The sequence below is a fragment of the Lutjanus erythropterus genome, chromosome 12 (assembly GCF_056507025.1).
Source record: "Lutjanus erythropterus isolate fLutEry1 chromosome 12, fLutEry1.hap2, whole genome shotgun sequence".
In the NCBI taxonomy this organism is placed as follows: domain Eukaryota; kingdom Metazoa; phylum Chordata; class Actinopteri; order Lutjaniformes; family Lutjanidae; genus Lutjanus; species Lutjanus erythropterus.
The window spans coordinates 37,650,869-37,678,545 of NC_139328.1; the positions used below are offsets into that span (position 1 = coordinate 37,650,869).

At 41.0% G+C, this 27,677-nt stretch overlaps 1 protein-coding gene and 1 long non-coding RNA gene across 2 annotated transcripts; both read left to right on the forward strand.

Moving 5' to 3' along the window:
• Positions 1–818: 818 nt before the first annotated feature.
• On the forward strand, positions 819–1,709 carry LOC146318442 (uncharacterized). The gene is made up of 3 exons (XR_014771621.1): positions 819–881; positions 1,124–1,198; positions 1,304–1,709. It is a non-coding gene; the product is annotated as an uncharacterized LOC146318442 (long non-coding RNA).
• Positions 1,710–2,232: 523 nt separating this feature from the next.
• Positions 2,233–3,456, forward strand: LOC146318443 (uncharacterized). The gene is made up of 2 exons (XM_084732566.1): positions 2,233–2,855; positions 3,233–3,456. The coding sequence occupies exons 1-2, from the start codon at positions 2,345–2,347 to the stop codon at positions 3,454–3,456; spliced, it is 735 nt and encodes a 244-aa protein (XP_084588692.1). The 5' UTR covers positions 2,233–2,344.
• Positions 3,457–27,677: the final 24,221 nt, after the last annotated feature.

Genomic DNA, 27,677 nt, shown 5'->3' on the forward strand with positions numbered 1-27,677 from the left:
ATTAAACATGCACCGGGTCAATTTGACCCAGGAACACCATTGCTGTTCCTGACAAATGAACATAATAGGAGGGTTAATTGGGTCGCCTACGGTCGTTGCGTGTATGTGTTATTAACGGTAGTTAGCCTCCCTGTTGCTGTATTACAGTTGGGTGGCTTTAATACTAGTTTGAACTCAGCAGTGGAGTACGGTTAGGCCTTTCTAACCCTCCAGAGAACACAAAAATGTAGGTCTAATATAATAAAAACGTCAGTATTACACTCGATTTATGCAAGGGTTTAGTGGTAAATAGTGAGATGAGTAAACTGCAATTTACCTTCCTTGTTTCTCCTCATTGATTGATACGGATGATCTGAAAATAAACGAGTAACCTCTTATTTCAAAGAGGTGGATAGACGAGTTTACTGTACATCCCTGGTTATGTGAAACGCCATATAATTCAGTCTATGTAAAAAAAAGAATTCCCTAAGAAGGTAAACAACAACCTTTCAAATTCATGATATTTTCCACCACACACTATAAGTTTCGCTATAAGTAATTTGTCAATGGTATTTGACACTCATAAAGTGACAAAGAATATTAGTTTTAATTAGTAATTAGTGATAGTTTGTTCACTGAATGGTAGTTTTACAATATAATCCTCTCATGACATGGCTTTATTACCTTTCAGTTTATAAAACCAAGATTTGGTGGTGCTCATGTTGCTGCTGCGAAGCCAAATCTCAGCAGAGCCACAAGAGTGTCCCAGGTAAATGGAGATCAAATAGCAACTGTTTAAATTGTGTGATTAATACAAATAACTTGGACTGAATACTTTACAGAGCCAAGTCACCGACCCCACTGATGGATGTACCAGTTCTCCAGCCAGCACTGCTGTCTCAGTGAGTAATCATGTAACTTTTTTCAAATTTTTCAAATACAGCTAAAGTATTTGTATTTTTAGATATAATTTTCCCTAAAATTATTAAGAGCATTACAAACAATTCAAATCAGAAATTACACTTGAAAGCATGCTAATATTGTTTCATGTGGAGCATGAAGTATTTGTTTAGATTTGATTGTGTTTGAAATGCTATGATTTTTTTTAACCAATGTGAGTATATACCTTATCAAACTATAACAGGCTCCAGCTCCACAGACAGATGTTCCAGCTTCAGCACCTGTCGTTGGCCCCATGGTAGCCTGTGCCACTGTGTCAGTAAGTAATTTAATATTAAATTTTATACTGTGTAGATCAGCAGCAGTGTTTTTTTTTTTTTTATCTGTATTGAGTATGTTTGTGTATTGTTTTATTATTGCAAAGGCTGCTGAGTCCAGGACAGAGACACCTGAAGCTTTGACACCTCAGCTTCCCCGTTTGTGGTCAGAGGGCTTGCCACCTGAGGACTGGATTATGAAGACCGTGCTGAAGTCAGGGCCCAAAGGAAAACTGGTGCTTCAGGACAATTTAAAGCTCTGGTACTTTCCACCACAGCCAAGCCATTTGTACCACCAGGCTCCTGCTCCAGACCACTTTTTTGCCCACCCACTTCTTGTCTGGATGCCTTACAAATTGTGGAATGTGAAGGTGGTTTGTCCCAACCCTGTCTGTGGACGGCACTAGCTTACAGGAGCCGGGGTGCACAAGAGGGCACGGCGGGTCCTGGATGTGGACAGGATCTACAATATGGTGACAGAGACTCTAACCTGCACCAAATGTAGATGCTCCCACGTGTGGCTGCATCGTGTAGCACGGTACACGACAGAGTGTATGGACTTCCTCCAGCGTCCCGGACTGGTGTCCATGACCATCCCAGAGCCTCCAGAGCCTGCTGTGGTGCCGAGCTGTAAGTGGCTCCTCTCCGTTTACAGCCAGGACATTTTGACAAGGCTGGAGGAAATCAAGGCCAGAATAACATCCACTTATGGCACCATTCTAAAAATTGTCTCCACCAAAAAGGTTAACCAATCTTTGTTCTTTAAAATGGGCTGCTGATATTAGACAATTATTAATTATTCCTATATTCAGTATTTCTGAAGCATGTTTGCAGAGATCTTACTAATTGTATGCTCTTTTTAGATCACCAAAAAGCTTGCTGGTACAGCCATGGGGACAGCACTCTGGCTCACCTCTGTGGGAAATGAGCATGGTCAGATACTCATCAGTGTGCTGACTGCTCAGGAGGGAGCTGGTCTGGACATGATGGCAGCAGACCTGGTGAAGAGATACCAGCAGGCTGGTGTGGAGCACCCTGTGGCCCTGTATGTGGACTGTGGCTGCTGTGCAGAAGCAGGGGAGACCAAGCTGAAGACCAGATTCAGTGGGTGGCCAGACCTTACAGTAAGGCTGGATATCTGGCACTTTATGCGCCGAATTGCTCTGGGATGCTCAACAGATGCTCATCAACTGTACCCACCTTTTATGTCACACCTGTCAGCGTGCGTATTTGAGTGGGATGCAGCTGATTTAGCTCTGTTGCGCGAAGCAAAAAAACAGCAGCTTCAATCCCAGGGCCCGTCTTCCCCTACTGATGGTGACATCAACAGACATCTGTCCAGGGAGGAACTGGCTCTCCATTGCCGGAGGAGGACCTGCGGTGAGGAGACCACCGCTGAGCTGCTGGAGGAGCTTCTGCGGGGACTCATGGGGCCCAGTGGCAATGACTCCCTTGGAGTTCCCCTGTTTGACAGGGAGGAGCACATCTGGCGTGTCCAGAAAAAACACATTAAGTGCATCCAGGACCTGCCAGGTGTTGCTCTGTACGCCAAAACAGGGGAGCTCACAAAAGGAGGAGTGCGGTTACCCACCTACAGATGTGCCAGAGGCTCTACATCCTTAGAGTCTTTTCATCTACATCTGAACTGCTTCATACCAGGTTTGTATCTGCCAGTCATGTCGGTTCATGTGTTGAAAGGTTTAAGAATATTTTATCATGGCTGCAGCTTACAATTATTTTCATAGTCGATCAATCGGTCAATTATTTTCCTGATTAATTGATTAACAGTTGTTTTTCCTATAAAATGTTTAGAAAATTGTGAAGATATTTAGTTTAAAGTCAGAGAGGAGTAAAGAAACAAAAAAATATTAACATTTAAGAAGCTGGAGTCAGACAATTTTGACTTTCTTACTTAGAAAAATACTCAAACCGATTGATTGATTATCAAAATAGTTGGTGATTAATAATTCACTGATAATTGGTTAATCATTGCAGCTCTATATTTTGTAATGTAATATTTGATAATGTACTTCTAGGGAGCAGTGCCAACAGCCTGAATTTTCAGATTTATCTGCTGGAGGGCCTGCACAGATGGAACCAGGACCGTGGTCGTGCTGCCCTGTCTACTGGACCATCTTCCTTGCGCCGCTACTCAGGTGACCTGCTTCACTGTGTGAACAGCAACTATGAGAAGATGTTCGGGAGGAAGGTGGTACCAGAGTTCTGTCCACCCTCACGTTATACAGATAAGCATTTATAAACACATCAGTTATTCAGCTTGGTTTTTGAATCTTTTATTTACTTTTGTAAGTTATCCACTTGACCTCTTTTGTTTCAGGAGAGCTCATAGGGGTGCAGTATCTGTTCCGGCAGACTGGCCAGGCACTGCAGGATATGCACCCTGATTCAGAGCAGACCGCTCAATTAATTGAGGAACATGACGTGGAGGATGACATGGAGGAAGATGAGGGCTTCTCCGATATCACGGACGACCCCACAATGCTGGACCTGGAAGGTCTTCAGGCTCCAGTCTCCTCAACCCTCTCCAGCATTGCCACCATGGCTACCTCCACGTCAACCATGGTTCCCAGCAGATTCACCCTGGTTCCTGGCACATCTGCAGTGACAACCAGCACAACTACCATTGCTCCCGGTATGGCTGAACAAGTCATTGAAATCTTATCTAATGCAGTATTACAATATCTAAACTGTAGATGCTGCATTTTATTGAAAAAGGACAAAAGCATCATTATAATGAAATACTGTAGTGCTGCAGAGATGCCCTGTTCTACAAACAGATGTTAAAAAAAAAAGTTTATTAGTTTTCAGGGCTTTTTTGGCAAAAATCAAAGTTTGTGATTTGTGAATCATATCACAATCACGGGATCTGTCAAAATAATCACAGTGTTTTTTTTCCACATATTGTGCAGCCCCCAGCTCATCCACTCTGGGTCCCCACACTTCAACCTCAGCTGCCAGCACATCCAGTCTTGCTCCCAGCAGTTCTGCAGTGGCCTCTGGTGCATCCAGTCCATCCTCTGGTTCATCCTCTGAGGCTGGAGTGGATACACAGATGGAAGAGGAAGATTCGGTAAGTGTTAGTGTGGTCAATTTAATATATCAGTGAAGGTTTTTTGTTGCTATTTTCTAAACCACTTCATCATTTGTACAGGCTGTCAACCACCAAAATATACCTGGGTCCCAGCATGTGGACAACCTGGCTGAGTACTTGGTGGGGCTTTGGGACCAGACTTCTCTCTTCCTCAGCAATCAGCAGGCCAGCACAATTATTAGCCTGTGGCAGAGCCTGGATGACTATGACAAGCAACGGGTGGTTTATGCGGCTCGTCACCAGAAAAGACTTTTGAGTGGACGATTCCGAATCCACAAGAAGCCCAAACAAACGCCTCGTGTAGAGAGCACCACCCGCTGTGTGCTAGGTGCAAGTAGTGCGCCTGCACAATGGCCTGACTGCTGCCAGTTGGTGGAGTGCATTTTCATTAGACTGTGCTTCATTCACCCAAACCCAGTCAGGAAAGGGAAAGGGGCAGATTCAAGGTGGTCCCTAATTTTGAGGGATTACCGGAAGATCAGGCAGCTTGTTGTCTGTAACTCTCTGGTGATGCAGGGTACAGAGATTCAGCTGGTTGAGGTAAACCAGAACACCCTCATCCAGTGGCACAACAACAGGCAGAAGAATCAGGAGCTCTCTGTGCTGCTCCAGGGCTCCTCAGTGCCAACAGACCTCCCTGAGTCTGCAGAGCCCCTTCAGGAAGCAAGAGTGCTCCCTGCTCAACCAACACCGGCACAACAGGAGCATCAGTACCAGCTGCCAGAGAGTACGAGAGTACAGCCAGCCAGGCGCAACAGAGGAAGACAGCCTCAAGTCAGCTTCCACGTCCCATCATACCAAAGGGCGTGTCTTTCATACTGCGAGCACCAGTCCCCGTCCTTACACCAGCAGGTCAAAGTGTAAGATTTGTACCAGTGGTCCTTCCTGTCCCTCTAGTTCAGGCCACCACCCCACAACCCAGTCCACCTACCACCACAGGTCAAGCTGCAGCCACCCCAGCTTCTCTAAAGAGGCCTTACAGGCGATCTGTGGAGGCAAATACATGTAAAAAGTGTGGCCAGTTCCGTACAGCTGACACTGGCCACAGCCAGTACCGTGGAAGGGTCTATTGCCCACAGTCAGAATCTCTCTCCAAAGATGAGTGTTTGCAGGAAATGAGGAAGAGGTCTGATAAATAATGATGTGTAATATACTGTAAATAGTTAATAATTGTAGTAGTAGTTGTTCTGTAAATAGTTTTGTAAGTGTTTTTTAATATATTTTTGACATATTTTTGTGTTTTTACTGTAAATAGTTGTATTTTGAAATAGTGTTGTTAGTTAGATAGTGCTGTATTTTTGTGGTGATTTTTAATTAAAGCTATCAAAAGTGTTTCTTTGCTTCTTTTTTCTATGAACAAGCAAAGCTGGTGAACAGCAAATGCAGAAGTTGGTGTTTTTTGACAGATTGTGAAAAACAGTGTAAACAATAATAATTATCATCATCATAACAACAACAACCACAATAATAATATGCAGAGTGATGAGGGTTCTTTTGTACCTCCTTTCCTTATTTTTTGATTATTTGGTTGATTAAAAAAGTTGATATGATCACTACGGTCTCCTTTGTTTGAAAGTAAGTTTTCAAGTAAATCTAGTCTCCCCTGAATGAGTAGCGATTATTAATAATTTTAGAGTAGATCAACAATTACCTACCAACAATCAAGAGTTAACATTACTCCCTTTTGATGAGTAATGAGTCGTGTGATGTCTTAAGAAATGTTAGGTAGACTTTACTTGATTTTTTTGTGTTTCATAGTTGTTGAATATTGGTACTCTTTACTCAAAACGTGGGATGAAATCTACCCAAGCAAACTGAGTGAAAATAGTTTCATCAGGTTTATTATGTAGATTCTATAGATTGTTCTTTACAATCAGTCTTAACTTCATTTTTAACACTAGAACAGCCAAGGCAGTCATTTTGACTGGTTTTAGATTTATATGTGCAATAACTTTGTTGAATTAAAAACTGCAATGCTGCTGGACTTTTCCTAAAAGTGTATGTATTTTTATTTAAATTTTTTTTTACGTAAATTACACAAAAGGCATAGAAAATGTGGTCATTTTACTTATTTCAGCCATAGGCAAAAATTGCCACTGTTGTATTGTTACTTCTTGCATGGTTGGAGATGCATCTTGGTTGCTCAGCAACTATCCATTGTCTCTGTCAGTAAAACTTCACAAATTGTCTCGATTTCCAATTTTCCGACATTAAAATACCAATAATTAATTAAAGTAGGAAAGACTAAGGACGGTTGTAACACTTTTTGTCTTAGAACTTATAATTCGCTGAATTTTTGTGTTAAAGCTCTGAAACAAAGTTACCTACTTACTTACTTATTATAAATAGCAATATTTCCAACTTTCTTTGTGTTATTTTTGTAATTGTGATTGTTTTTTGCCATTATTAAATTATTATTATAATAAGAAATTCTTACATTTCCATGTTATGCCACTATTAAAAAGATCAACTAAAAAGCATTAATCCCTTAGTCTGCTATTTATCATGGGAGATAATGGAGTTTGGGAGTCAAAGGTCAAAAGTAGTAGTTCAGGAATTCTGCCACTTCTAGTTAACCAGAAACAGACAACCGGCAAAGCCAAAATATTTTTGGCTGAACGTTAGATTTTTTTCTGAATGTAAACATTATCAACATTTGTAACGTGCAAGCTTTAGAAAAAAACAAATAACAAAAACACAGAACAAAAGTTTAAAACAGCAACATTTGTATTCATAACAACCACAACATTTTTAACCCACATCTCAAACCAGGAAAGAGAGCAAGCAGCAGCATCTCGGTAAACTATATTACTCAGAGCCTTTTTATTGGGCATCAAGCTTACCTGTACTTGCCGAAATAAAAGTTTCAAATCTGGTCGCGGTTAAGCTCGGGAGACAGCTGTAACACATCTGCATGGTGGTGCAGACAGTTACATCTAGACCAGGGATGGGCAACTTTGATGACAGAGAGATTGGACAACATTGCAAGTTCATGCAGAATTCACAGGGATTGGTTGAATTTGTGTTAACTGTTGTGATCGCAGCATTGCAACTTCCTGGAGGGATATAATGAATCAAATAGAACATAGTTAAGCTCCTCCATTTTCCTTTCATATCTCAAATTACTGTAAATATCACCACACTTGATTCATTTGACAATCATAACAGTATGTTGTCTCACAAACACATTCCTCCAGCGGTCAGCAGTCAACATGAACAGAGAGAATAATTATTTTACTGTGAACAGCGCAGTCCGTGGTCGCTGCTCAGACGTGAAGTCGGCATTACAGCGACTCCAGAGTTTCTGCCTCCAGAAAGCTCCAGTCTGCCTCTGACCCTCTCATGCAGAGCTCCCTGGCTCTGAGCAGCTGTCTATCAGCTCTGTGTCTCAGCTCCACCCGCTCTTCTCAGCCCTTGGCAAAAGCCCTGCAATCGACATGAATGAACTCAACTGAAGGTGAAGTCAAAAGAAACCAGGTGAGCTGACAAACTCCAAAGCTGTGCATGTTGCTTATTAGCTGGACTCTTTCTAATACTATCTTTCTGATGATTCAGTTTTATAGCGACTTTTCCTGCGGGAGTTTCCTCCATTCAGTCAGGGTCTCACTGAAGGAATGTGCACACGCAGCTACGCTTGTAGAACAGCCAATCTCCTCAGTAAGAAAAGTAGCGATTGGCTGTCCTAAAAGTCACTAGAAGTTGCTTAATGATGCATCAACGGAATGTGAACCAATAGGAACACTCAGTCCAAGATAGCCTGTGATTGGTTTAGGTCTACTGTCACAGGCCAGATTCTCTAAATGCTGAAAACAGAGCCAACAGGAGGTGCAGATGTCTAGTTCTGTCTCAGACCACTTGATTTAAAATATGCTGGAAGGTTGTTACTGAATTACTGCTCATTGATGCCAAAAAATATTGCCTACCACAGCTGTAAATATTTAAAGTAAAATACATGAAATAAAATTTGCTTTCCCTTAAAGTTCACTTTTTTCATCAAACACCTTAAGAAACTGCAGTACTAATTCCTTTAAATTGCAAACACCATCTCAAATTCAAATTCCCTCAAATACAAGGTTACCTTTAACTCAAGTTTACAGACTAATTCAGCAACATACTGGAAGTTAACAAGCCACAATTGCTGCTGTGGCATCTCTCTTACAGAATAAGCACAAATGAATGCGAGCCAATATAAAAAGTTTACTAATGTCTAGTTTTACAGTTAATTTTTTGTAATGTTACTTTTAAGAGCAATGTCTGGAAAATCTAGAAGAACCGTGCAGTTTGGCTGATCCAACAGTCTCCACTTTCAGGGGGAAAAAAACAGAATGCAAAATACACAAAGCTTTACTTGATGAAGAGTGCGGCTGTCTGAGACCAAACACTCTACAGAGATGTCACTGTCAGCAGGCAACCACAAACATGACAGCTAGAAGAGAACCCCAGACTTGTCCCGCAAATTTGGTGGTCCCTTGTAGATGTATTGACCCTTTAAAAGTAAGCCTCTTTGCAGGCCTGATGTGATGCTTGCAAGCAGTGAGGCAGAAAACTTAATGGCTGTTTAACTTAAAAGAGCAACAAAATCAAAGTGTGGTACCTTATTGAAGCTTTCTGGATCCAAGCTGCAGCGTTTACCAGCCTCTGGTCCTTCAGTGAACAAAAGATGACAAGCAGGTGACCAAAAGTGTGTGGTCTCATGAACTTGTGCAGTTCTTCCCAGTCTCTCATCTTCCGGTGAAGATAGGGCAGTGTGTCCCGAGATGGCGCGGTTAGGGCAGCATACAGTCCAATGTACATTAAGTCTGAGCATAGGCTTGGTAAGTTAGCTTTAATCACTGTCCAAGAAATCTTTAGGGTCTCAAGGTCAGAAACAGTGGACTATAGCGCTTATGGTGCAAGCCGTGTTAGCTTTACTCTGGCTATAAGTCCATTCACTTTGCTAATGAATGCTAACATTAAGACGTGTTGGCTAACGAGCTAACGAACACAAATGGAGCTAATACACTCACTCGTGACACTGTGTGACAAACTTCGGGTAGAAATATATATAATAACTCACAGAAGAGATGTAGATGAGTATCTTACTGAAGACTGTTGAGTAGATAGTCAAAAAAGAAAAAAACACACACAGTTTTACGGTGTGACTCAGTCAAGCAGCAGCTGTGACTGACTCCATGGTTCGACACACCTGAACCAATCAATCAAACACACGAAGGTTGGATCAAGATGGCGACCGGTGTGGTTGGGTAGTGAAGAGCTCAGATACTATAAGTTGCACCACGATAAAAAAAAAAAAGGGCAGTTAAACCAAAGAGAAAGGAAAACAAGGACATTGTGAATGAAGAAAAGAAAAAAAGCAACGTCTAAAGTAATTTCCCAGGAGAAAAAAAAACTGCTAGCATTGAACTTCATTGAATTAGCTTTGATCAACATGGCAAAAAGCGGAGCTAGAAACAAGGACGGGACTTCTTTAATTGAACAAGATATCCAGAACTTCAAAGGTTTGCTCACACCATGACCTGTAACACCAACAAAGAGTCCGGACCCAAAAAGACAACGTTCCAAAGACAAAGTTACTGGAGGCACTTCAAATGAAGACATCCTTAAAGCGGTGATGGAATTAACAAACCGCGAATCACTCTTGAGCAAAAGCTATCCAGGAACACCGATGCTATTACTGCAGTGTGTGAACAGCTGAAAGGGGTGGAAATCCAAGTTTAAAAGAATGAGAAGCAAGTGAAAGAGTTATCAGAGTCTCCAAACTACAGCAGAACAGTGACAATGCGAGTGGTACAGTAGGCGCTGGAATCTAAGGCTGTACGAAAGGTACCTGCGGAAAACATCAGAACCGACATCATGAAGCTTTTTGCGGCGCTCGTACCAGAGGATAAGGAGAAGATTAGCTTTCTTGTTGATACGGTGCACAGGGTGACAACACAAAACGTCCAATCACCATCAAATTCACGATGTGAAATTTCAGGAAAAAAATCTGGAAGGTCTCTTGTGAAAATGAGATCTTGAAAGAGAAAAAGCTGATGCTCAAGGAGGATTTGACACGCTGACAGGATGGAAAGAAATCGGTTGTGGCCACTTGTTGAAGCAGCCAGAAAGCAAGGAAAATGTGCCGGCTCCTGTGGCGCTGATGTTGACATTGAAGGGAAAAAAGTGTCTCGCTAAATTACTAATTCTTAGAGGTTTTGTCAAATGAGACACAGCGTTAAAGTTGAGGTTCGAGATTTGTAACCCCTAATTTACACTGGGTGAGGCTGCGCCGTGGCACTCGGAGAGATACGCTGCCATTCTAGTCAGTGCTGTAATTTACACCAGAAGCGGCTCGGTGCTCCGCAGAGACTATGCAGCAAGTCTATTTTTGACGGATGGTGCGTCAATTGGCAGAGAGCAGGTTGAACAGGTAGTAAGTCAGGCACGGAAAACAGGGGAGAAGCCGGTTGAATTTCAAAATAAAAGACCCTGTGCAGACTCGAGATCATAAAGACAGACAGAAAACAAACAATTTAACTATGTAGCTTGCTTATCCATGGTAGAAGCACAAAGAGCAAGGAAAGAGGACTTAATCAACAAAAATCAGAGCAAGTAAACACAGGCAAAACGCTCCCCAGACAGCACGCCTACGTCTTGCCGACGTCGGCGCGATGAATAAAGTTACATCACTGCGATGTCGTATGGAGAGCGTTTGCTCATTGGGAAGACGTCGCTGAGACATCGGCATTTGGTCGAAAATGCTCTCCAGATGATGTTTGGCCGATGTATCAAAGCTGCACAGCTGCACAGCGTAGCCTCTCTATAGCTTCTATGACCTTTATTTATTCAGGTCGAATCATTCTATCAGCAAATATCTCATAATATCTCATCTTACATGTGATAGGAATATGGTAATATGACAATAAAAAAAAACAATATGCTTGACCATCAAAATAGCTTCCTAATTTAGTGTTAACAAAATAAAGAGACACGAACGATTCAAGTTAATGATATACATTAATTTCGGACTGCATAGTCAAAACAACTCCAGCACAGAAAAGATAAACAAGACAGAACATATAAAAACTGTGATGGGTGTAGTTAGAACCCAAACGCAGCACTCTGGAATTCTGGGACCGTTGGTAAAGACTTTTATTCACACACAAGCAGAACAGGAACTCGAGCAGATGAGGAAACACAGAAAACAGTTCTTTCTTCAGGCTCAGGGCCCACACAAAGTCTCTGGGTTTCAGGCTCGAGGATTGGGTCAAGCTGAGCCTGAATGTGGAACCGAGGGGGAGGGCGTGAACCCCCGGACCCGTACAGTTCTGTTCAACAGCAGGCAGAAGTGACAGAGAGGGGCTTACAGGAGACGAGGTCAATGAGGCGAGGAGTCCAGAACCAAAAGTGCAGGCCGATGATGCAGCAGAGCAGACAGGGGATGAGCAGCAGCGAACACGGAACAGGCGGAGAAGTCAGGACCAGGTGAGCAGACAGAAACCAGAGACGCTGAGGCAGAAGTCGTGGTCAGGGACAGAAGGCTGGCGAGTTTACCGGGAGACAGGCGATGCAGGCAGGTCAGAGGCAGACAGGTTCGGCAACAGGAGGTCAGGCAGGAAAGGAAAGCTGGAGAGTCTCGCATGAATGCTGAGGAACAATCTGGCAAAGAGTGAGAGAGCAGGAGAGGCTTATGAGCAGGGCTGATTGTGGATGAGCTGCAGCTGTGCCAGCAGGTGAGTGGAGTTGAGCTGATGAGGTGGGAGTGGCTGACAGGTAGAGTGGAGCAGAGACAGGGAGAGTGGAAATTTACTGGGGCAGAGGGACAGGAGGGAACTGCGGGAATGGAGCTGTGACAAAAACATACAGGTGGCCGTTCGGGAGACGCACACGGACAGCACGGTCTGGACTGCTGGCAGACTTATGAGCTTGGAAAGGGGAGAAAAAGACAAAACACAGGAGCCCATGTTGTTCAATTAACTTATACTATACAATATTATACCCATACTTCACAAATAAACACATACAAATAGACACACCAAGGAAGGAAAACGTAGCTGTGCCTTTTTTCCCGGCCGCTGTCTGACCTGAGAGAGCCACCGTAGTTGATAAGAGACCTGTAGCTAATAGTATTAGCCCTATGCTCTTTAGCTATTAAACGTGTTAAAAAGCACCACAACAAGACCTCCAAATAACCCATGATTCATACAGTGTCACAGGCAACACTGTATGAAGCACCAGCAGAAAGCATGACTTGAAAATATGAACCACAAAAAGTTTGCGTGTATTATTTTGCGGGGCGGTCTGACAGCCCCGGCTTGACCACAGATAGCTGCTGAACTCCGGCCAGCTCTACAGGAGAGGCGGAGGGGGGGGTGACTGGAGGGACATGACAGAAACAACTGGAGTCTGTTGTGTTTTCCACACACCTACGTAAAGTGGATGTTAACTTCACTTACAGTACAAACACACCAACAATAGTCCATAACCAGTACCGAACTATGAGAAAATGTTACACCGAGTCATATTTACAAATGGAGCAGAGCAGAGCTTCCCTTCATTAGCTGCCAGTTAACTGCTAAAGTTAACTCCGCAGCTGTAAAAACACCTTAGCCCACCAGCTACTAGCTAACAGCTAACACTTACTAACGTTACCTGACCCTTTCCCAAATTCAAAACTGATTTGTTGTCTAGATGGAGACTGTTCACGTGCTGGAAAGACTTATGGCTAGCTAGCAATGGCTAAATGAAGTTAGAGCTAGTTGATACATTTGCTGGTCAGGTTTAAGCAACTAACGTTTGTTAAGCTAGCTAGCCTGTTAGAAGTCGGCATCTGGGCTCTGCACCTGTGCTAACATACCCAGTCAGGGCTTAACAACTTATGTTGCTAAATCCCGACTTATCTTGCTAACCCTGTATGTCATATTTATAAAACAGCTATTTTTTATATATTTACTTTAAGTGAGCTTACCTGAAGACTAGTCCTGGCTGACATGAAGTAGCCTCTCCGTCTCCAAAGCCTGCTCTCAGTTCCGTTGACAGTGGCACCAATTGGATAACGTGCAATGTATCGATCCACAGCCGACCTATCGCCGACTTGAAATGGTGCGCATAATCCCACCCTCTGTCAAACCATGTCCCTGCTATGGGCCGATGCTTCTCCGATGCATTTACAGACGTCAGGAGTAGAATGCCGACGCACGATCTGAGGCCGACGTCGGCGAGACGTATGTGTGCTATCTGGTCCAGTGTGTTTATCTTTAAATCTAGACTCTCCCTATCAAGATGTCTGATGGACTGATGACCAGCCCTGGCTATGACCAAGCTGAGGACAAGGCTCTTTATGTCCTGTCTGTCTGTCCTTCCTGAAGAAGCAGCAGATTGATTCTACATCCAGCCCTCCTCCTTTATCCGGGCTTGGGACCGGCAAAGTGACCCAAAGAGACACTTTGGCAGAGTTACTTGGGTTTTTGTTATTTTATTTCTTCAATTATAAATGTTAAGCTTTGAAATACACAGGTTCACTCTATGTTAAATAACTTGTTGGACTTTAAAGATAGTACAAGATGTGATTTTCTTAACTTTTTAAAATTTAATATGTTCTTTAGAACTAAACATGTAAATTTATCCTTGGTCACATAGAAAAAAGGCCTTAACTTGATCACTGAGAGAAAAATGGGAGCTAAATTCATGAGTGTAGCTCTTCTCCCTGACGGTGTTCTTAAGGTTTGTGTACAGGCATCGATGAGAAATAAGATTTACAGTTGAGGCGAGTTATAATTTAGCCATAAATTAGCATAAAGCTACCTAGCAAGTTTACATTTGAAATTTTTTCTAAATTAATCTGTGAGGTAAAATTAACAATGGTTTCCTGTCAGAAAAATCTGTGTGACAGCAAAGTAATGCAGTGACAAATATTTTAAACATAACAAACACCCTTAAAGGGATAGTTCACCCAAAAATGAAAATTCAGCAGTTATCTATTATTTGCAATCATTTGCAGCAGTGTCAAAAAGCAACACTGTTGCTGCAAATAAAGCAAGAGAAGAAGAATGCTGTCAGAAAATTAGTGATCGACTAAATGTGATCTTAATGCTACCGATTGTTATAACATGAAAACTGCACGTTACAAAATAAAACTTCATACAGCAGATTTAAACATGATGCTGTCAGTCTGACACTGTCCTATGATGATGAATTTTCTAATCGAAATGGACACTGGTAAAAAGCATTCAAAGTGTCTGTGGCTTCATCATTATTTTAGTGTGTGGATTATATATCATGTAAATTTAAAGTGGACCTGGAGCAAATGGGAAAATGACTCTGTGCTGCTGAGACACTATGTTAGATTTATGCATTATACGGATTCGATCGGTGATTTTACTAACATACAGCTCAGTTACTTTTCATTTTTAACGTCTTCCCTCAGTTTATAAGCTATATCGCTCATAAACAACCTTGCTAGGACAATAATTAGCTTAAGAGCGGAGCTTTTTAATCTGTCACACATGCGCAGTTTGTAGAATTGATGTTCTCTTCCACTCGATACATAATGCCTGTGACCTCGTGACGTAGTCATAATACACTAATACACTAATAATAATCTTCATAATACACTGTCACCCTCAAAATGGAATGTTGGTATTCATGATGTTTTAAAGGATGTTTGGTAGGAATAATAAGGGAGATGAGTTTTTTTGTTTGTTTTTGTTTTGAATCACTCATGTATTTAATCATGAAAACAATTAGAATTTTGCCCAATTTGTAGCAGGTGGGAGGAAACCAGAGCACCTGGAGTAAACCCACGCCAACACAGCAGGTAACACACAAACTCAGAAAAGCTCAGGGCCATTAATGTAACCCTCGCCTTCTGAGGATGATGTCACACCGCTGAGGTGGCCCTCAGAGCTCAAGTCCTGTCTCAGATCTAAGTAGCTTTCTGCTCTACTCGTGAGGGGAAGATACCTGGACCTGAGGCAGGACTTGAGCTCCTCATAACTTTTTTAAAATGATGTATCAAGTAGCTTTTTGGGCAGTTCTGAGTGTCCAATTACAGAATGATTTTGAGGAAAGTGGGAGAAGATCAGAGGCCTGGAGGCAGGATGGGCTGTTGGTATTCAGAATGTTTTAAAGAATGTTTGGTAGGAATAATAAGGGAGATGAGTAGAGTTTTTATTTTTTTTTTTACATTTTTATTGAATCACTCATGAATTTAATTGTGAAAACAATTAAAATGTTGCCCAATTTGTAGCAGGTGGGAGGAAACCAGAGCACCTGGAGTAAACCCACGCCAACACAGCAGGTAACACAAACTCAGAAAAGCTCAGGGCCATTAATGTAACCCTCGCCTTCTGAGGATGTCGTCACACCGCTGAGATGGCCCTCAGAGCTCAAGTCCTGTCTCAGATCTAAGTAGCTTTCTGGAGAAGATACCTGGACCTGAGGCAGGACTTGAGCTCCTCATAACTTTTTTAAAATGATGTATCAAGCAGCTTTTTGGGCAGTTCTGAGTGTCCAATTACAGAATGATTTTGAGGAAAGTGGGAGAAGATCAGAGGACTGGAGGCAGGATGGGCTGTTGGTATTCAGAATGTTTTAAAGAATGTTTGGTAGGAATAATAAGGGAGATGAGTAGAGTTTTTATTTTTTTTTTACATTTTTATTGAATCACTCATGAATTTAATTGTGAAAACAATTAAAATGTTGCCCAATTTGTAGCAGGTGGGAGGAAACCAGAGCACCTGGAGTAAACCCACGCCAACACAGCAGGTAACACAAACTCAGAAAAGCTCAGGGCCATTAATGTAACCCTCGCCTTCTGAGGATGTCGTCACACCGCTGAGGTGGCCCTCAGAGCTCAAGTCCTGTCTCAGATCTAAGTAGCTTTCTGGAGAAGATACCTGGACCTGAGGCAGGACTTGAGCTCCTCATAACTTTTTTAAAATGATGTATCAAGTAGCTTTTTGGGCAGTTCTGAGTGTCCAGTTACAGAATGATTTTGAAAGTGTGAGAAGATCAGAGGACTGGAGGCAGGACTCGATCTCTTCATTTGCTTTTGAAGGGCTCCATGATGGCTTTGCCCAATGCTGAAAAGAATCTGCATAGGGCAGGTTTCTTCACTGGTGTTGTCAGGTGATGTTTGATGGTGGAGGTAATAAATGATTCGATTTCTGGTTGCTCTAAATTGATTAAAACCAGGACCATATCTGGAGAGCCCCACGCCTTACATAGATCTTTGAAAATGGCCTTGTCGAGTTTTGGAAAGGTTTTTGGGTTGATTTTTAAATCCTCACCCTCAACTTCACCCCACGACTTCATGAACAGACGCATAATGGTCTCCCTCGGGTCTTTGATGGTATGGTCCACTTTTGCTTTTCTCAGGGACCTTGAAACCAGTTTCTCCAGGAGTACCCTGACAAATACTTTGTCTTTTTCTTTCTGTTCTGTTGCAGACTGTCCAACAGTCGTCTCTTCACATTTTGAGGCAGGCTTTGCCTCAGTCACCAAAGATGCTGCGAACTCTTCTGGTATCAGTGATTCATTGGCCATCAAAGCGTGCATTACCCCTTCACTGTGGCTGTCAGCCTGAGTGTTCAGCCACCAGCTCATCAGTGCCAGGAAACACCACACTTTGATGTGTATATGATTGAACAGATCAGCGTATGTTCGACTGCTAGCTGATGCTGGGACGATCTCCGGTAATCCGTCTTTGGTGTGACTGTAGATGAGGCCACAGAGTTCTTTTGTGAATTCCAGATGTTGACCCTTCTGAATTTGTTGGATGCTCCAAATCTCTTTTCCCTCCTGTTGTTTTTCTTTGTCCTCTGGAAGAAGCAGAGATTCAACACCCTCTATGAGTGACTGCAGGGACTCTTTGCTTTCAACTTTGGAGTCCAGGTGGAATTTGGACTTCAGCTGTGCTACTATGCGATGTATCAATGCACCAGAAAGGCTTTTTGTGAAAATGTTCTTGATGTTGGTCGCTACGCCTTTCAAAGACAGTTTCTGTTTGGTACCTGCAGCTGTTGTCTGTTCTGGGGTCTTAACTCTTTCAACAATTTCTTGAGTAATGTGTTCTGCAACAACTTCAATCTCCAGAGAGGATTCAGATTTCGGTGACTCATAGTCACGGTCTGACGCTTCATTCAAAAGAGATGTTACGATTTTACTCACCTCTTTCCTAATTATTTTCTGGACAGCTTCAGTTGTTTTTTTAACAAAGCTGTCCTCTGATGAGGCCTCTCTGGTCTGTTGTTCGTCTGATAGGTCTAGTGATGGAGAGGCAGTCTCTGGTACTGCTGTTATGTATGGTGTTTGCACTGGCCCGACTGTTGGCTGTGGATCTATACTCACGGGCGGTAACTGCCTGAAGTCTGGGTCATCGCTTATGACCACATCTCGGTCTGCTGTTAGGCCTAGTGTTTCATAGGCAGGTGGTGCTGGTCTGACTGTTATGGATGTTATCCGACAGTCAGTGACTGGATCTATTCTCGTGACTGGTGATGGACAGAGGACTGGGTCTTCTGTCATGACCACATCACGTTTTGCTGTTAGATCTAGTGGCTTATTGCAATGTGGTGCTGGTCTGACTGTTATGGATCTTATCCGACAGCCAGTGACTGGATCTATTCTTGTGACTGGCGATGGACAGAGGACTGGGTCTTCTGTCATGACCACATCACGTTTTGCTGTTAGATCTAGTGGCTTACTCCAATATGGTGCTGGTTTGACTGTTATGAATTTTGGACCTGGTGACAGCCAGGGGTCAGAGATTTCTCTTGAGTCTGCTGTTCTGTCTGGTGTCTGAGGGCCAGTCTTTAATTCAGAAGACTCATTCTTCAGCTTTGTTCTCTCTGATTTATGTGCGCATACGTTTTTCATAAAGTTCTTCAACATTTTGCGAGTGTGATTGACCATATTATTGAGTCTGATGGCAGGAGTTATGCGCTGGTATAGTTTGGGTTCTGCAGTTGAGAGACCACTTGAGTGTGCAGACTTGATGTTTTCTGCAATCTCCTTTGATAATATGTCTTTCAAACGTTCTGCGCTCTCACATGGAACTGGTGTCTCCATGTCCAGAGCCTCTGCAAAACCTTCAGAGAGTGTTTCGCCCAGACTGGTCTGAATTTGCTCAATAGATGTGATTGTATTTATGCCTTTATTAGCTTGTAAAATGGCATCTGTCAGGCATCGAATTATTTCCAATAGCAGGTCTGCCAACATAATTTTTGTGGCTGCATCGGGTGAAAAGGATTTCAACGATTCCCATTGTTCTGCTGTTACCTTTTGAAAAAATGATGTAATAAGTGGATGAATAATATCTGATCTAATTTGTGTGTGTTGTCTTTGTGGTGTCTGCATTGTATCCATGTCGAATGTTTCTGTATGCGTTTGTGAGTCAGTTCTGGATCTCTGTTTCTCGATTTTGTCGTTGCTTTGCATATTATGAATTGAATGCTTTCAACACTGGTGAAAATAATGTGAATTTCTGCGATTCTGTGATTGACAAATGTGACCTAGTGTCAGCATATGGCTGTTAAGAACAGAGGAATGTGTGATGTCATCAAAGAAGCCTTGCCTGCTGTTGCTTAGCAACCAACGTCCTAGACTGTAATGTCATAGATCAAAACATGGTATCCATAAAAAAAAACTTTATTGATAAAATTCAATACAAACTTTATGCGTATGTTCAAGAGTTAAAGTGTACCACAACAAAACAATATAGAACAACAAAAAAACATCATGCTCCACTAAATAATTGCAGTTTTAAGCCGTTTTAAGTCTCCTGTAGTAGCTGAATACATTTTAAAAAACAAAATGAGGGCAGTGTTTGTCATGCCAATGTTCCCTTTGTGATCATTAAACTTCTCATCTTCAGTTATTATGAAAAAAGGTCCATAAAACACAAATATTTTAAAATGTTTTAATTTTTATTATTATTATTATTATTTTTAGTATATTCAGTTTCCTGAAAATGAAATGTGCATTTTTATGCTTATTATTTAGTTCTATTAACTTGTTGCAAGGAAAGAGGACTTAATCAACAAAATCAAAGCAAGTAAACATAATCAGACGGGCAAAACGCTCCGCTGCTGAAACGCTTCTGAAACACTGCTGGTTTAAATTTAAGGCGTGTGCAAGATGGAGCAAAACTGTATCACAGTTTCTATTTCATTCTTTATTCTCTGATATAGTGTAACATTTATCTGTTTTTCAGGCATCAGGTAAATTTTTGTTAAATATGCAATGTTTTAGTTTTAAGACATCAAATTGGTGCTCTATTAATGTAAGGGGGTTACGTGATACAAAAAGGAAGGCAGTATTTTTATTTAGCAGAAGGTTTTTTTTTGTTTGTTTTTTAGAAGAAACTCATTCAGGTATTGATGAAAAATTCTGGAAATCACAATGGGGAGATGCAATATATTTTTCTCATGGCTCAAATCATTCAGCTGGAGTTGCAATGTTAATGCTAAACAGATTTAATGGTGATATTCCACAGTTTCAAATGAAGGCCGTTGGATCATTTTAGTTTTGAAGGTGGACAATTTGCCGTTTATTATTTGTAATGTTTATGGACCAAACAGACAAACTCAAGCAAAGGACATGTTTTCTGAACTTTCTTTAAAGCTGGATGTCTTAAAGGAAAAATACAAAGATTCTACTATTGTCACAGGTGGAGATTTTAATGATGCTCCAGACGATTACATGGACCAACATCCCCCGAGATCTGCATCATTATTGAGCTTTAAAGCTACCTCATTTATAAGTGATCACTTTCTACTGACAGGTGTGTGGAGATTTATGAACCCCAGCTTCACAGACTACACATGGTCTAACTCCAATAGGAGTTTACAGTCAAGAATTGACCTTTGGTTAATGTCATCACAGAGTTTACAGTTTGTTTCAGATATCTCTCATTCTCATGCTCCATTGTCTGATCATAAATTGATAAGTCTGAGATTGAGGGGATCTAAAGAAAATTCAAACGTTAGAGGTTATTGGAAATTAAACAATAATATATTAGACAATAAAAAATTTAAAGAAGGTGTAGATTTACTTACTAAAGATATATTTAATAGAAAAGAAATGAATCCAATTCAAAAATGGGAATTCTTTAAATTTAAAATTAGAGAAGTTGCAATTAAACGCAGCAAAGAAATAAAAAAAACAAAAAACTGACAAAATGAATTCCCTAATAAATCAGTTACAGTTAAGTTCCAAAAATGATTTATCTGAGGATGAATTAAAAACACTAAGAAGTCTCAGTGAAGAGCTTGATAGTATGTATGTGAATCTAGCTAAAGGTGCTTTCATGAGATCTAGAGCTAAGTGGTTAGAAGAAGGAGAGAAAAATTCCAGTTACTTTTTTTTTTTTTTGCATTAGAGAAAAGAAAGAGAAAGAGAAATAATGTTACATCTCTTAATGTAAATGGCGTCATATGTTCAGACCCTAATATTGTCTCCAATTATATCACCTCGTTTTACAACAACCTATGTACATCTGAATTTAATCAAAGTGTGACACATTTATGAAACACATTCGAAATTTTACACCCTTGATTTCAGAAGACTTTAAAGTGACGTGAAGCTGAGCTCTTATGTTCAGAAATAACTGATGCTGTACACTCAATGAGATTGAGGAAATCACCTGGAAGCGATGGTCTCACAGTAGAATTTTATCTCTGTTTTTGGGATTCAATCAAGGATCATCTTTTAATTAATGTATAATGAATGTATAAACAGACAAGAAATTACAACAACCATGAAGCAAGGTCTGATAACCTTGATTTCTAAGCCAGGAAAAGATCCTTTAATAATAGACAACTGGAGACCTGTTTCACTTTTAAATATAGACTATAAAATCTTAGCACAAGCTTACGCTAAACGACTAAAAAAGAATTTAGAAGAGATAAGTGAAAACCAAAATGGCTTTATGGTCATATACGTCATATTAGCTCTAATATCAGATTAATATTGGATCTAATCAACTATTCTAATTATATAAACTCTAAAGCAGGGGTCCCCAAATGGCGGACCGCGGTCCGAGTCTGGACCCACACGCCGTCCTATACGGACCCGGACCTATAACCAATAAATTATTAAGAGATTTTAAATGTTGACGGGACGCTTCTATTTTAACTGGCACAGCTTTTCTAGTCTTTCCGGCGCTGGTTTATCTGATCAGGAAACACACAGACCAACTGCAGAGAAGCTGCGTGTGGAGGAGACTGTTGTTAATGACGGAGTTTATTATAACAGAAACTAACGTGATGGTTAATGACATCGACACCAACCAGATGCACTTATAAAATTAAACAACTGTATAAGGAGGCCTGTACGTAAAACAGGAGAGTCTGTGTTTCTCTGTGAGAAACTTTCAGATCTTCTCACAGCAGAGTGAACAGGTGAGGGAGGAGAGGAGGGCAGACTGATCACTAATCAATCACTGATACCGTCGTCCTCTCGGACTGATTAAAAGAATAAAAATGACAAAATTGGTGACAAACCAAACCTGGGTGTCCACACAAATAAAGTTTTTGTGTGAAACACTGCAGAGTGTAACATCATGTTGTTTACAGACAGTCTGCTGTCTGTAGTTTGACAGAGAGACAGAGAGGGTCGTGTCTAGAAGGGAACCCTAGACCCGAGAAAGATCGCGCGAGTTTGATATTTTAGTAGAAATAATGAACACAAACTCTCGCGAGAGTTGTGCAAATAAAGAGTTACCTTCTAGACACGACCGAAAAAGGTGTGCGGCTCCAAAAATAGAAAATCATGTCATGGTGTCGATGTTTTTAATGTGGCGGGCCGCCATAAATAAAACACTATTCACTGATCCACAGAGAGTCACTGAAACACTGATCACTGACCTGCTGTGATGAAAAAAATACTCCCATTCTTTACTTAGGTATTTTTACATTGTGGTATTAGTGTTTTTACATAATTACAATTTAAATATTTTGCATGTTATTGTTTCCTTTTTTGAAAAATCAACATTTTTATTGCTGTTGTTGTACTTTAATGGTATTCTTATCGTTATTTTTTGACTAAATACAGACCTGCAAACTCATAAGAGGAGAAAAAGGTGTCATGTTGGTAAACCAGTCCCCTGTCCTCTGTCCTCTGTCCTCTGGGGGTCTGGGAGCGTCTGTCCTGCTCCAGAAGAAAAATGTTGTGATTTTAACATGTTAACAAAACATCCTGGTGACTGTTTCAGTTAAAAGAGTGAGTTCACTCTTCTGTTTGTGGTTTCTGCAGACATTACTACCTTTACTTTTACCTTTGTACTTGGAAAAAAAAAGTAAAAAGTAAAGTGAAAACAGTAAAAGTAAATCTACATTAAAAGTAAAGTTACTTTGCTGAGTATTTTTACTTTAGCAATTTATAGTTGTTCATTTAATAGACCTGTCTTATCTTCTCTTTTGTATATTACCATTGTTCTTAAATAAAGCAAAAGTAATGTAATAGAAAAAAATGCAGAACACACAATATTTCTTATCTGATTACTCTATTAATCGGCAGAATAATCGATAGATTATGCTTTAATTTTACTGGTTCAGCCCACTCGAGAAAGTTAGACATTATGATGTTCCGGACCTTTGCTTTGGGAAATTTTCTCTAACTGGACCTCTTTGAATTTTAATTGAATACCCCTGCTCTAAAGCATTGATGGTCTTTCTCAATTTCTACAAGGCATTTGATTCAATTGAACACTCTTTCATTATACAAACCCTGCAAATTCTTGGTTTTGGTGATAAATTTGTTAACACCATGTTCTATATAGACATAAATAGTTCAGTGATTTTATATCCCAGAATGTCTAGAAGGTTTTCTGTTTCAAGAGGTGTACGGCAAGGATGCCCCATTTCCTGTTTTTTTGTTTTTGGTTGTGGCTGAACTTTAGACACCACCATCTCAAGAAAGAAATTCTTAGTTTAGGGAGAGCAGAAGGAGGTTTGGAAGTTTTGAATTTTTTTTTAACTTACATTCTACCTTTAAAGTTAAATGGATTAAAAAATGTCTGGAACGACCAGAGTCACTATGGAATTTTATTCCACACAATATATTTAAGAAAGTAGGAGGCTGAAGATTTCTAATGAGCTGCAACTTCACAGTTTCTAAATTACCACTGAAACTTTCAGAGTTTGATCAACAGGCTTTACTTTGTTGGAAATTATGTTATGTTCACAACTTTTCTCCACATAAGGAAATACTTTGGAACAATGGTCATATTACTATTAACAACAAAAGTGTATATAAAGAGAGCTGGATTGAGAGGGACATAATCTTTGTGACAGCCTTGTTTAACGATAATGGAAGTCTTTATAGTTATGAAGACTTCCTAAAAGCTAAAACCTTTCCAGTCAAATACAGAGAGTTTGTTTCTATTGTAAAGGCTATTCCCACTGGTATGATTGAGTTAATAAAATGTCACTTAAGTTATCAAAATGTTAATGTTCAGACACCTTCTCTAAAGATCTGTGGGATTGACATAATAGATAGAAAATGTACAAACAAACATGTAACAGGGACATCATAAGATTTCACCCAGAGGAAAGTTTTTTTTGGGATTCACAGTTAGGGAATAAACTGGCGTAGACCATGGTTGTGTCCCTTCCAATTCTGTGTTTCAAATAAGATCAGAGAGGTTCATTTTAAAATTTTACATAATATTTACCCTTGTAACAAATCGATTTCCAAGTTTGCTGAAGTAGATGAAATGTGCACTTTTGTTAGCTGATGTCAACGTGCACACATTTTTAATATGAGCACGATTTTTATGTGTGCATGCACAAATCTTTTGACAGTAACCTTACCCCATACAAAAGACTGTTATGTGGGGTGAAATTGCTAGCTCGATGTCCAGCCCTCCTCCTTTATCCGGGCTTGGGACCGGCAAAGTGACCCAAAAGAGACACTTTGGCAGAGTTACTGGTTTTTTGTTTTGTTTTATTTTGTTTTTTGTTTAGTTTTCTTAAGTTTGGTTTAGTTTCTAACCTTATGCTCCATTTAGGAGCCTACAACAAGTCACAGTAAAACATGAACATTTTTTGCCATAACTATAACATTTTTAACAATTTTTTGGAGATGGTTTTATCTTGACAACATCAACAATCTGAATGGACCAAAAAGAGACAATAGGAAAAACTGTCAATGTGAGAAAATGATGGTAACAAGTCTGGCCTTAATTCAGGTTCATTGTTTGTTTTTTTCAGACCCCCCTCCACACACACACACACACACACACACACACACAGTTCTGGCTCACAGAAAGAGTAGGTCATCTTCATCTTCATAATACACTGTCACCCTCAAAATGGAATGTTGGTATTCATGATGTTTTAAAGGATGTTTGGTAGGAATAATAAGGGAGATGAGTTTTTTTGTTTGTTTTTGTTTTGAATCACTCATGTATTTAATCATGAAAACAATTAGAATTTTGCCCAATTTGTAGCAGGTGGGAGGAAACCAGAGCACCTGGAGTAAACCCACGCCAACACAACAGGTAACACACAAACTCAGAAAAGCTCAGGGCCATTAATGTAACCCTCGCCTTCTGAGGATGATGTCACACCGCTGAGGTGGCCCTCAGAGCTCAACTCCTGTCTCAGATCTAAGTAGCTTTCTGCTCTACTCGTGAGGGGAAGATACCTGGACCTGAGGCAGGACTTGAGCTCCTCATAACTTTTTTAAAATGATGTATCAAGTAGCTTTTTGGGCAGTTCTGAGTGTCCAATTACAGAATGATTTTGAGGAAAGTGGGAGAAGATCAGAGGCCTGGAGGCGGGATGGGCTGTTGGTATTCAGAATGTTTTAAAGAATGTTTGGTAGGAATAATAAGGGAGATGAGTAGAGTTTTTAATTTTTTTTTTTACATTTTTATTGAATCACTCATGAATTTAACTGTGAAAACAATTAAAATGTTGCCCAATTTGTAGCAGGTGGGAGGAAACCAGAGCACCTGGAGTAAACCCACGCCAACGCAGCAGGTAACACACAAACTCAGAAAAGCTCAGGGCCATTAATGTAACCCTCGCCTTCTGAGGATGATGTCACACCGCTGAGATGGCCCTCAGAGCTCAACTCCTGTCTCAGATCTAAGTAGCTTTCTGGAGAAGATACCTGGACCTGAGGCAGGACTTCAGCTCCTCATAACTTTTTTAAAATGATGTATCAAGTAGCTTTTTGGGCAGTTCTGAGTGTCCAATTACAGAATGATTTTGAAAGTGTGAGAAGATCAGAGGACTCGAGGCAGGACTCGATCTCTTCATTTGCTTTTGAAGGGCTCCATGATGGCTTTGCCCAATGCTGAAAAGAATCTGCATAGGGCAGGTTTCTTCACTGGTGTTGTCAGGTGATGTTTGATGGTGGAGGTAATAAATGATTCGATTTCTGGTTGCTCTAAATTGATTAAAACCAGGACCATATCTGGAGAGCCCCACGCCTTACATAGATCTTTGAAAATGGCCTTGTCGAGTTTTGGAAAGGTTTTTGGGTTGATTTTTAAATCCTCACCCTCAACTTCACCCCATGACTTCATGAACAGACGCATAATGGTCTCCCTCGGGTCTTTGATGGTATGGTCCACTTTTGCTTTTCTCAGGGACCTTGAAACCAGTTTCTCCAGGAGTACCCTGACAAATACTTTGTCTTTTTCTTTCTGTTCTGTTGCAGACTGTCCAACAGTCGTCTCTTCACATTTTGAGGCAGGCTTTGCCTCAGTCACCAAAGATGCTGCGAACTCTTCTGGTATCAGTGATTCATTGGCCATCAAAGCGTGCATTACCCCTTCACTGTGGCTGTCAGCCTGAGTGTTCAGCCACCAGCTCATCAGTGCCAGGAAACACCACACTTTGATGTGTATATGATTGAACAGATCAGCGTATGTTCGACTGCTAGCTGATGCTGGGACGATCTCCGGTAATCCGTCTTTGGTGTGACTGTAGATGAGGCCACAGAGTTCTTTTGTGAATACCAGATGTTGACCCTTCTGAATTTGTTGGATGCTCCAAATCTCTTTTCCCTCCTGTTGTTTTTCTTTGTCCTCTGGAAGAAGCAGAGATTCAACACCCTCTATGAGTGACTGCAGGGACTCTTTGCTTTCAACTTTGGAGTCCAGGTGGAATTTGGACTTCAGCTGTGCTACTATGCGATGTATCAATGCACCAGAAAGGCTTTTTGTGAAAATGTTCTTGATGTTGGTCGCTACGCCTTTCAAAGACAGTTTCTGTTTGGTACCTGCAGCTGTTGTCTGTTCTGGGGTCTTAACTCTTTCAACAATTTCTTGAGTAATGTGTTCTGCAACAACTTCAATCTCCAGAGAGGATTCAGATTTCGGTGACTCATAGTCACGGTCTGACGCTTCATTCAAAAGAGATGTTACGATTTTACTCACCTCTTTCCTAATTATTTTCTGGACAGCTTCAGTTGTTTTTTTAACAAAGCTGTCCTCTGATGAGGCCTCTCTGGTCTGTTGTTTGTCTGATAGGTCTAGTGATGGAGAGGCAGTCTCTGGTACTGCTGTTATGTATGGTGTTTGCACTGGCCTGACTGTTGGCTGTGGATCTATACTCACGGGCGGTAACTGCCTGAAGTCTGGGTCATCGCTTATGACCACATCTCGGTCTGCTGTTAGGTCTAGTGTTTCATAGGCAGGTGGTGCTGGTCTGACTGTTATGGATGTTATCCGACAGTCAGTGACTGGATCTATTCTCGTGACTGGTGATGGACAGAGGACTGGGTCTTCTGTCATGACCACATCACGTTTTGCTGTTAGATCTAGTGGCTTATTGCAATGTGGTGCTGGTCTGACTGTTATGGATCTTATCCGACAGCCAGTGACTGGATCTATTCTTGTGACTGGTGATGGACAGAGGACTGGGTCTTCTGTCATGACCACATCACGTTTTGCTGTTAGATCTAGTGGCTTACTCCAATATGGTGCTGGTTTGACTGTTATGAATTTTGGACCTGGTGACAGCCAGGGGTCAGAGATTTCTCTTGAGTCTGCTGTTCTGTCTGGTGTCTGAGGGCCAGTCTTTAATTCAGAAGACTCATTCTTCAGCTTTGTTCTCTCTGATTTATGTGCGCATACGTTTTTCATAAAGTTCTTCAACATTTTGCGAGTGTGATTGACCATATTATTGAGTCTGATGGCAGGAGTTATGCGCTGGTATAGTTTGGGTTCTGCAGTTGAGAGACCACTTGAGTGTGCAGACTTGATGTTTTCTGCAATCTCCTTTGATAATATGTCTTTCAAACGTTCTGCGCTCTCACATGGAACTGGTGTCTCCATGTCCAGAGCCTCTGCAAAACCTTCAGAGAGTGTTTCGCCCAGACTGGTCTGAATTTGCTCAATAGATGTGATTGTATTTATGTCTTTATTAGCTTGT